General features: G+C 55.9%; 1 protein-coding gene across 5 annotated transcripts in view; it reads left to right on the forward strand.

Moving 5' to 3' along the window:
• CUL4A (cullin 4A) overlaps positions 1-11077 on the forward strand; it is a 32118-nt gene that overhangs the window by 3262 nt on the left and 17779 nt on the right. The window contains exons 3-8 of one of the 5 annotated variants that reach the window (XM_003131101.5): positions 6404-6507; positions 7304-7373; positions 8620-8693; positions 9406-9568; positions 9909-9998; positions 10717-10799. The exons of 3 other annotated variants lie outside the window; for them this stretch is intronic. In XM_003131101.5, coding sequence (XP_003131149.1) covers positions 6404-6507; positions 7304-7373; positions 8620-8693; positions 9406-9568; positions 9909-9998; positions 10717-10799 — 584 coding nt within the window. Of the gene's footprint in view, positions 1-6403; positions 6589-7303; positions 7374-8619; positions 8694-9405; positions 9569-9908; positions 9999-10716; positions 10800-11077 lie in introns of all 5 variants that reach the window. One more of the 5 variants, XM_084982373.1, reaches the window with a different exon arrangement.

Here is an 11077-nt window from a genome sequence, read left to right on the forward strand (position 1 = left end):
AGTAAAGCTGCTGGAAACATGAACAGATAAGCCTTTGTGTGGGCAAAAATCTCATTTCTCTTGCGTAAGTGTCGAGAAGTAGGTTCTCAGAGTCATGTGGAAAGTGTATACTTAACTTTACAAGACGTTTTTGCACTTTTTCAAAATGCTTCGCCATTTTGCCCCTCTGCCAGGTGTGAGTGCGGGAGCATTGCAGCTGCTGTGTCCTTGCCAGCGTTTGGTGTAGTCAGTCTGTTTGATTTTTGCTCATTTTGTAGACACGTAGAGGAAGTTCGCTGTGGCTTTCTGTGCATTCCCTGATGGCATTCAGCAACTTTTCCTGTGCCCACCGCCATTCCTGTACCTTCTTTAGTGAGTGTGTGTCCAAATGTTTTGCTCCTGTTTCTTGTTACTGAGTGTTTGAGTTTATTTTGTGTTCTGAGTGCAGGTCCTGTACCAGGTATTTGCCTTGCAAAAATGGTCTCCCAGTTTGTAGCTTGTGTTTGGATTTTCTGAACTCTGGCTCTCAGAGAGCAGACGTTTTCAATGTTGATGAAGTCTTTTATGGATTGTGCTTTTTAGTGGCTTTCTGAGAAGTCTTTGCCCAGTCTAAGGCAGTAAAAGTTTTTCCTTGTCTTTTCATCTGCACATTTTAGAGTTTGGAGTTTTGCATTGAGGTCTGTCATCTATTTTGAGGTGAATGCCTGTTGTGAGGTATAAATCTAAGTTACAGGTTTGTGGCTTTCCCCGCAGATGTCCAGTGGGTCAGGTGCCATGTGTCGAGGCGTCTGTCTTTCCCCCGGGGAACTGCTTTTGGTCCTTCGTCCAAAGTCATTGTCTGGACGTGTAATAAGTTTCAAAGTCTGGAGCCTAGGCCCTCCAGCTGTATCTTTTCTTTTTTTTCTTTTTAGGGCCACCCCATGGCATGAGGAGGTTCCCAGGCTAAGGGTGGAATCAGAGCGACAGCTGCCGGCCTGCACCATAGCTCATGGCAACGGTGGAGCCTTAACCCACTGAGCAGGGCCAGGGATCGAACCTGCATCCTCATGGATACCAGTTGGGTTTGTTACTGCTGAGCCACGACAGGAGCTCCGAGAACTGCTGTCTCACGGCACTGAGTTCGCCAGTACTGCAAAGGACAGCCCCGCCCCCGTGGGCCTTGGTCTCCACAATTTCTGGTCCCAGTGCACAGGCCTGGCGTATCCTCTGTGCCGTTTATCCCAAAAGCATTCCCCGTTTGTGCCCGTGTTATAAGTGGCAGTGGAACCCTGAACGTGTGGTTCTTGACAGTGTATAGACACGGATGAGTTTACATATTGATCTTGTGTGCTGCTGTCCTGCTCATTCCACGTAGTTCCAGTAGCTTCTTTGGACCCCATTGACTGTCTGTGCCCAGCGCGTCGCCTGTGAGCAGGGCCTCTCTCTCTCCTCCGCTTGCCTTTCTTCTCTTGGCCTCGTTGCACAGTTTAGCGCCTCCAGGGCAAGGGTTGATGGAACTGGGAAAAGCAGGCATCCTTGTCTGTTCCTGCCCTCGGGGGAAGCTTCAGTCTTTCGTTGTTGAGTGTGATGCCAGCTGTGGGTTTTCCACAAATACCCATTAGCAGGCTAAGGAAGTTGCTTTCGGTTCGTGGTAGTTTCCTAAGAGTTTTTATCAGAAATACTTGTTGAATTCTGACAAAATTCTTCTGCAAATGTTGCGATGGTCTTACGATTTTTGTTTTTTAGTTAATGACATGGATTGATTTCTCAGATGTTAAGCCAGTCTTTCATTCTGGTATAAATCCTACTTGGTGATGGTGTATCTTCTTTTGGTGTAGTGTCGGACTCAGTTTGTTGGCATTTTGTGTTTTTTTGCCTCTGTGATTGCAGAGAATAACATTGACGTATTGTTTTCTGGTAACGGCTGCAGCTGGCTTCGGTGTCAGTAACGCTGGCCTCATAAAATAGGTTGGGAATACTCTTTTCTTTTCATTTTCTAGGAGACTTTGTTTAGAATTGGTGTTGTTTCTTCCTTAAATGTCTGGGCGAATTCCCCAGCGAAGCCACGTGGGCTTTCTTCATGGAAAGAGGGTCCGCTCCAGACCGTGTTGGTGGATGCAGACCTATGCGGCTGGCCCGCTGCCTTAAGGTCACTGATCTTCCGCGCCGTCGAATCTGCCGTTAATCCCGCCCGGGGTCGTTTTCTCTCTGCGGGGTTCACCTTGAGCCTTGGCGGTAACGTCCCTCTCTGACTTCCCAGCACGGGGAGCACCGTCAGGGCCCCACGGTCCCTGTCTGCTGGCTCCGGCATCTCTCAGTTCCAGGTTGTTATGGACTGACTGGTGTTTTCTCCTGGTTTCTTGGCATGTCTGACAGCTTTGGATGCAGCTTCGTCCTTTTTGACGGGGCGGTAGATGCTCTCATGTTCTTGCGGGTGTTCTTGAGCTTCCTTCTGGTCGTGGTTAGGTCCCGTGGCGGCAGTTTGACCGATTGGAGGCCTGTCTTTAAGGCCTGCCGAGGTGGAGTCTGGGCCAGGGCTCCTCACCCCACTGCCCAGCCAGACCTGCCCGCGTCCTGCCGCCCTCGCCCGACTGATGGGAGGGAGTGTGTGAGCACCAGGCCCTGTGGGCTCGAACTTTGCTGGTTCTCTCCCTGCCCAGTGCTCCGCTGGACACTTGGAGGGGGCCCTGCAGACCCCTCGGACACCTCCAGGCCCCTCTCTGGCTGAGTCTCCCCTCCGGCCTGCGTCTTGCAGACCCCGGCCTCAGCTCAAGGACCCATGCTCTGCAGCCCGAATGCTGGGTGTGGGAGGCCCAAGTGGTCAGTGCCTGTCTGCGTCTGCCGCTCGGAGCCTGGGGTGCAGTGCTTGGGAAACTGTCCCTCGTACACTGTTCCAGGCAGAAGAGTGAGCCTCGCTCCTTTCCTGGGACCTGGGACCAGGCGGGAGTCCCAGCAAGAGCCTGAACTCTCCTAGGTTTGAATGTAATAAACTGTTCTCTCTCACAGCCAGGGCTGCTTCTTGCTCTTCTGCTGGAGATTTGACTCCCCGGTACTGACCGCCTGTCATTTCCCAGTAGAAGGGCTTTGCTGGGCCCACCCAGTGAGGTGCCGTCACAAACACTGTGTCCAGGTGACCTGGGGTCTGTGGATGTCCGTGGATGTGTCCTGAGGTCCCGAGCACTAGGGCTGGCACCGCCCACTCCAGGGGACTCAGGAGGGCCCATGTGGAGTCAGTGTGTTGGGGGTGTGGACTCAGGCAGGCTCCTGGCCACTCCGAAGCGCCAGCCAGGCCAGGGACGTGGGGGGGTGCGCCATGCCCGCAGATGGCCTGGCAGCAGATGGGTAGGGCTGGGCAGTGGCGCCCTGGCGAGCTGGTCTCTGCAGGGGTGGACGGTGCCCTTGACATGGGGCTTTGGAATGGGGCTGTGCGGTTTATTCTTTGCCCAAGAAGCGTATAGGAAAGTAGCAGTGCTCACCAAGGCTTGGAAGGTTTTCTTTGTTTGGCGGGCGTGTTCGGGAGTATTTGAAGGAGAACTTCCTGTTTGGATGTTTCTCGCTCTCCCCAAAGGGTCTTGCGTCTCCCTGTCCAGGGGGCCCAGCCTGTCTGCCCAGCCTGCCTGCTCTGTTTCATACTTCGATTTTGTTTGGTAAAAAGGGGTCTTCAGAGTACGGAGATGAGAAGCTCTGGAATGCAAGAAGGGGGATATTGTGAATGCATAGACCTTTGCTGTTTTTAAAAACCTGAGTTTTGACCTGAAATCTCAACTGGCTCAAGAAAGCGTTATCTCTTGGTGTCTTAGATCTGTATGTCTTAGTCCTGCTTGTCTGCTTAATGGGACAACAGAAGCTGACATTCTGGAGAAGGGCTTTGGGGAAGGCTGTCTTGGTGTCACGCTAGTTGTCACGCAGAGGTGCAGGCGCTCCTGGAGAACCTGCGCTCGAGAAGAGCCGAGCTGCTCCTCTCAAGGCTGGGAGGACCTGTCCCCGTGATACCCTCCCACTGCGAGGGGCTGTCAAGGGAGGATGGGTGAAAGTGGTCAGCACATGGGGAAAAGCCCAGAAAATGGGAGACAGGGAGACACCGAGGGGCCAGTTTGAGAAAGTAAATTAATTTAGAGCGAATTCAATCCCGAAGTGATGGAAAGAGACCACTCAGCCTCATGTGCATCAGGCCCAGTAGAAAGGGTCGCGTCCTTCCGTGGCTCTGGGCACTCGGTGAGCTTCGTCCTCTGAACCTGGGCGTCATGCCCGGCCTCGGGCCCCGGGGCTGGGGGCCGGGGACTGTGTCGTCCTCAGAGTCTTCCTGGGGAACCTCCCCTCATGCTGGTCCCGCGCTCAGACCTGAGTCATTTATTTTTCACGTTGCTCTTTCCTCGTTTCTGGGGGGTGGGAACCTGGGGGGCAGGTGGAGTCCCCATGTGACGAGCAAGTCGCATTTGGAGCAGTCATGGGGACCTTGGCGGCCAAGGTCCCCAGCTCTGCGGGAGATGCAGGGCGTGTCCGCAGGCTGTGGTTTCCCGGGGCCGTTGGTTTCGTTTTCCCTCTTGTTCGCGATGTAACTCGGAGCCTTGCCTGCCTTGCCCTTGAGGCCTCGGCCCCCAGGTGCCCCCTCCCCCCAGCTGCCACCCTGTGGTGGCCTTGCAGGCGTCCCTGCTGAGCCCTGAAAGGTCCTCTCGGGACCTTTACCACTTGTCTGGCTGATGGAGATAAGAGCGCAGGAGGGCGTGGTGGCCTGAGGACGCTGATGGAGGGCAGGGGCCACGGTGCAGGAGGGCAGCTCCACCCTTCTAAAGCCCCGGACCCAGGCGCCTCCGTTCCTGTCCCTTTGCTGCGAGGACCAGCCGGGAGGAGGCATTTCCGAGTGTCCCCGTGGGCCTCCTGACCCCACGGTGGAGGAGCCTCCTGTGCTGCTCCCCCGGCGGCACAGACCGTCCTGCAGCTCCCTGGCCCTGCGGGGAGGAGCGGGCTGGCCTGTCCTCTGAGGTGACAGGGTGCCTGTAACATGAAGACACCAACAGTGACTCAGCAAAAGGCCTGGAGAAAGGACGTGGCCACGGTGAACCCGGGTGCTCCAGGGCTTGGCCAGTGGTTTCACAGGCTCCTCAAATTCTCAATTAAAAAATAAATCCCAGTGGGCTTCGTGTGAATAGTAAGCGTGTGCCAAATCGGACACACAAATTCAGCACAAAGCCACGAGTCGGAAAGAGTGTTTTGAATACACCAACACCCAGTTCCAGACCTGAGCTCCGAAAATGGTTCTCAGACGTCCTCCAAGGAGCCCGAACTGCCGGCCTAGCTTGATTCTTACCAAAGAAAACCCCTGTCTTCATGCAGTGTTTTCACAACTGATTCTGTAACAAGCACGCCTATAACGACTGACCGCTGGAGCAGAGCCTTTGTTAAGAGGTTATCTTGGGTTTTTTTAAGGAAGACGACGACAGTGTGTCTTTGACTGAATTATAAGAACATGGAGAGATGGAGAAAGGAGGCAGGGATGTGGAAACAGCCGCGGGCGGGCTCCCTGGAGAGGGAGACGGCACGAGGGAAGGTGGGCTTCGGACTCCCTGCGTTGGCGCGGGCGCGCTTGCGACCTTATGCCACTGCACGTGGCCTGGGCAGTCGGGGTTGCTGTGTCTCTCTGCAGTAATCATTTTCTTAGTATCTACAAAAATCGAGGTCGCCCTGTTTTCCCCTTAGACATGCAGTATTTGAGATTCAAAGTTTCTCCATTCTGTATATTCCCCATACTTTTTAAAAATAGTTCAAAAACACACAGCAGAAAAACTGCATTTCTCTTTTTAGTATTTCACATTTGGATTGAATGAGAGGCTGGTTTTGTTCATGACTTTTGGGAAAAGAGCTAGTAAGACTATACAAGCGTAATTTCTTTGACGTGGATACAGATTTTTCTGCCTCAAAACTGTGTTTCTTTGTTAATTTAAGGCAAACTTCAGTGACTCCCACATCCGGCCTGTGGCACCCGGCTTTGGGGCTTTTTCAAAACCTCAGCTCATTTTGGGCAGAGTCGTCAAACTCATGGGAGTAAAAGGAGCTGGGTTTCTGTTGCTGTTGTTCTGACACTGGAAGGTGTCGCCGAGGGTCCCCCGCCCCGAGGACACGTGGTCGTCCCCAGGGTGGACCACACACTGCGGTGCCTGGGGACTGGTGTGCAGCCAGGGGCGAGGGCGCACAGGAGGGCCTGGGCCAGCCCGGGCCGTGCCCTCTGCGCCCTGTTCACGGCCCTGCGAACTGTTCTTACCCACCTCTTAGTGGGTTCCAGGGTCCCAGCAGCCACTGCCCTGAACGTACCCCCGTGTCTATCGGTAGGTTACGTGAGTGTGGGGCTGCCTTTCTGTCATGATGACAGCTCTTTTTACAAGTAAATTTTTGTGAAGAACTAATTTTTCATTCATGGAGAATAATTCACTTACTCCTTTGTTTTCAGGCTGTTGAAAACCTTTGTTCTCACAAAGTCGCCCCAACACTCTACCAGCAGCTGCGTGAGGCCTGTGAAAGCCACGTGCAGGCCCAGATTCTTCAGTTCAGAGAATATCCTTTTCTGGCTTAGGAAGTGCCTGTTCGTTACCTAGATCTTGTGACACTGAGCACGATAGGGTGAAGAGCCAAGGAGTATCCTTGATGCTGAACAGAAGCTTTTAAGATCCCCTTTCTCTGGGGAGCCAAACGCCTAGATGTATGTCGTCCGGTGGAATTTCACCACTTGAGTGACTTTGCTGATGGCATTAAAGTGAGAGTGCCCGTTCCCGAGTCTGGTTAGGAGTAGTAAGGAAAGGCTCTGTAAAAGGCCTTGAAGTTGGAGCTCTGCTGCTGTTTGTTCTTGTTTTTCTCATTTTCTGCGACATGCAACCAGTCCCCACAAACCTGGCAGCTCCCAGTCTGCGGGCCAGAGGCGAGGCTGGCTCAGTGGTCCTCTCTCCTCGCTGGCGGGACCCAGGCCTGGCCTGTGGGCCCCTGAGCCCAGGGTCCCCCGCCACGCTCCTCCAGGTTGGCAGCGGTCCGTGGCTGCAGGCCCGCGGCCGCTCTCCGACAGCGTGGTTACTTGTTTCCTCTGGGCCAGCAGGAGAACCTGCGTTTCTGGCCTGCTGGGGGAGGGCTGTGGGTGGTGTGGCCCGTGGCCCTCACAGCTGCACGCATATTCCAGGCGTCTTAAGAGTCGTGCCGCTGTGCCCTCCAAGCCAGGCATCCAGCAGGGCACCTGTGAGCGCCTCGGCCTCCCTTCACCATGTGGACTCCCAGCCCCGTGATGACTAAGAGCCGAGATGCAGGGGTAAACGGTGCGGTAAACTGGCTGATGTTTCTCAAGTTTTCCTTAGCAGGTCTGCACAGACTCACTAGATAGCGTTTTCTTTTTAAAGAAGATTAACACGTGCTGGCAAGATCACTGCAGACAAATGGTAAGCGTCCTGACCGTTTTGCTGGCACTGACTTCACGCGTGGCGCTCCCTCCTCCCCCAAACCCCACCGCACGTGCTCGCCCCTCTCGGGCCTCGTGTCCAGCCCTGGCCTAGCCGCACAGGAGGGCAGATTCTGCCGGAGCCTGCGGCCTCGTCCTTCTTCCCCACCCGAGGCAAGGTCGTGAGCTGAGGTGGGAGGCCGTGTTCCCTTGGGTCGGATGCAGCCGTGGTGAGCTCTGCCCTGCGCGAGTGGGGCCGGCTGCGGGGCTCGTGGTGCCTCTGAGCTCCGGCGGGTCTCTGAGCTTTTCCTCCTTCTCCATGTATGCTGAAAACGGGGCCTGAATTCCGGGGCTTTGCTGTAACCAGCCAGCCAGTCTCAGACTTGGCAGACACACGGGTCCTTATTTGTCTCGATGAGTTGTATGTGACTTGGCTGAAAATGATGCTGGAGAGAGAAAGGGTCGTGTCAGCGGCTTTCCTGGTGGGTTGAATTGTTTCCTAAGTGTGGTCCATGACCGTGCACAAGGCTGTTTCTACCAGCCGGCTGGATGATAGAAACAGACAGATGTCTGATGGGCGGTTCGCGTGGGGAGCCGTGACAGGAGATCCTGGGGCCACCACGTGTCCCAGCCCTGGGGCAGCTGGTCAGACGTGCTGGGAACGTGCTGGGAAGTCCAGCTCAGGGCATCTCCCTAGTCCAGTGAGTCTGGAAGAGATGCGTTTCAGGTTTGAGGCTGTGCCGTCACATCCCTACAGCAGGTTTTCCGGGTAAAAGAGATGAGAACCAAACCCCAAGGGAACAGATAATTTTAGGGAAAGTCAATCATGAGTCTTTTCGTCAAGAGGGAGCCATGCTGCGGATCTCAGGCTGTCGCTTGTGTGTGGCGTCGGGAACGTGGCAGGGATGGCGCTCTCCAGACCTGAAGCAGAGCCTCACGCGCTCACACGGGACGGGGAGTGTGGGGTTGGCAGACGCAAGCTGTGGCATTCCGGGTGGATGAGCAGTGAGGCCCTGCTCCGTAGCGCAGGGGACTCTCTGCAGTCACCGGTGACGGGCCACCGTGAGAGAATATGCATGTGCACGTACGACTGGGTCGCCCTGCTGTGCGGCGGAAAGTGCTGGTGAAGTTTTCCACGGGGGTCGTGTTAGATCTGAGACCGCAGCCGAGGCACGCAGTTCAGGGCCCTGACGGCGCGGGAGCGGCTGGCGGGACCTGCGGCTGAACGGCTGCCTTTCCGCCTCCAGATCATGGTCAGAAGCATCTTTCTCTTTCTGGACCGCACCTACGTTCTGCAGAACTCCCTGCTCCCCTCCATCTGGTGAGTGTCCCAGGGCCGGGTCGGCTGCTCTGGCCGGGGCCGCCCGTGTCTGAGCCCGTGTCTGTTCCTTTGGTGACTCGGGCGTTTGTCCCCGTGAGGGGGCGGGGCGGGCCCAGAGACAGGAGTGCCTTCCAGCACGTTCTCCAGCTGGCACTGAGTGTCCCCGGGTGGGCAGGCAGGCCCGCGAGGTGCCGAATGAAGCCTGTCTCTGTAACCTCTGCTGTGAGGGGCAGGCCGGGCGCTGGGCCTGGCTTCAGTCTGCGCGTCATGTGTTGCGAGCCCCACGCCCACGTTGTCCTGGGTCCCCAGTGTCACCCCCAGGAGCTCTGCCTCGGTGACAGAGCCTGTCCCGATCTCGCCCTCGGTCCTCCTGGCTTCTGTCCGTGTGGATGGCCACTCTTCACTCAGGGTGGTGAGCCCCGCCTGTCACACCCTGTCTGTTTTTTAAAGAGGGGTTCCTTTTCCGGCTTCTGCACCATTTACTCGGACCCGAGGCAGTGGGATGTCTCCTCTTAGTGCAGAGATTGTTTCCCGTGACCCGCGCATTGGAGCAGATAGACGGTCAGAAGTGATTTTTTAAAAAAGGAGCTCTTGGCACCTGGACTTAGAGTTGGCCCGGGAGCCGCTGTGGCTGATGCCCCCGGTGCAGCGGGGCTTCACCCAGACCCGGGAACTGCCGCTCAGAGGGCCTCGGGTCTCGCTCTTGGCGCAGGGACATGGGCCTGGAGCTCTTTAGGAGCCACGTCATCAGCGACAGGATGGTGCAGACGAAGACCATCGACGGGATTCTGCTGCTGATCGCGCGCGAGCGCAGCGGCGAGGCCGTGGACCGGAGCCTGCTGCGCGGCCTGCTGGGCATGCTCTCCGACCTGCAGGTGAGCCCGGGCGCCCAGGCCCAGGCCGAGGCCGAGGCCGGGCGACGGAGACGCAAGTGTGGGGTGTGGACGCTGAGAAGCATTCGTGTCTTAAACCTCCCCCTGCAGAGGGAGTGAGACCTGGGCCGGCACGGCCCTGGGAGCGGGAAGAGGAAGCGGGCCTCACTGCAGGGACCCAGGCTCCAGAGGGAGCGCGGCAGGCCGGGTCCTTGGCTGGGCGGGCACAGGCGGCAGCTGCGGGCCCCTCTGCCGAGCGCCCTGGACGTGAGGTGCGTCAGCACCTCGGGTGGAGAGGCGCCTTCTTCACTGTGATCGGTCGGTGACTCTGCTCACTTTCTAGGTTTATAAAGACTCATTTGAATTGAAATTTTTGGAAGAAACTAACTGTTTATATGCTGCAGAAGGCCAAAGATTGATGCAGGAAAGAGAGGTGAGACAGTGAAACGTTTCTGAGGCGCTTCATCCCTGTAGGTGCGCGTCTAAGTGAAGTTTCTAAATGTTTGTCTTTTCACATGTGCAGGCATTTTACTGCACATCTTCCGAAAGCTGCAGTCTAGTTTAAACCCCCAGTAATGAGCTTTTTCCTTACCGTGTTAAGGATTAATTTTTTCCTTTAATTGATTTAGGATTAATTTTTCCTTAATTTCTTTTGCCCCCCCTCCCCCCAGTTAAAAAAACAGTAAGATAGCTTCTGAAATACAGAGGAACTCAAACTGAAACAAGAAAATGAGCGTTCCCATTGTGGCTCAGTGGAAATGAATCCGACTAGCATCCGTGTGGCTCAGTGGGTCGGGGATCCAGCGCTGCCATGGGCTGTGGTGTAGGTCGCAGTCGTGGCTCGGATCCCGTGTGGCTGTGGCTGCGGAGCAGGCCTGGGAACTTCCATATGCTGCGGGTGTGGCCCTAAAAAGCAAAAATGAAAGAAAGAGCGAAAGCAGGAGGCGAGAGGCTGATCGCCTCCAGGTCCGGTTGAAGGAAGCCTTCGGCCACGTACCCTCCCCACCCCGCCCCCATTGGTCTCTGTTCATGTCGGGCCTAAACATACGTGCTGCTTTTACTTTCTTCTCAGTGAGGAAGATAACATTTCGGCCTTTTGGTTAACATTAAGGATGCTTTTTGTTACTGTGTTTCAACGTTTTGTTTGGAAGGTTCCGGAGTATCTGAACCATGTAAGTAAACGTTTGGAGGAGGAAGGAGACCGCGTGATCACGTACCTAGACCACAGCACGCAGTGAGTACCCGCTGCACGCTCGCGCGGCTGTGCGGGTTGACCCGGGAGCCCTGCCTGCCCGGCCCCGGCGGGGCCGGTGTGGGGCCGTCCCTGTCTGAGAGCGCTTTGCTCCCTGCACAGCTCTCCTCCTGTTGCTTTTAAGGTTTGTCGAAGCAGAGCTGATTCACGGAGTTGTGGTCTCCTCTGTCGTGTGACTGAGGGGTTCCGCTTGCTCACACACACGTGTGTTCTTTCTCAGTTCTCCCCCCCCCGCCCCCCCCCCCGTGTAACTGCTTGCT

The sequence above is a fragment of the Sus scrofa genome, chromosome 11 (assembly GCF_054392235.1).
Source record: "Sus scrofa isolate SSC_HxYL_T2T_F1_AM1 chromosome 11, Sscrofa_HxYL_maternal_Yorkshire_Landrace_v2.0, whole genome shotgun sequence".
Taxonomy (NCBI): Eukaryota; Metazoa; Chordata; class Mammalia; order Artiodactyla; family Suidae; genus Sus; species Sus scrofa.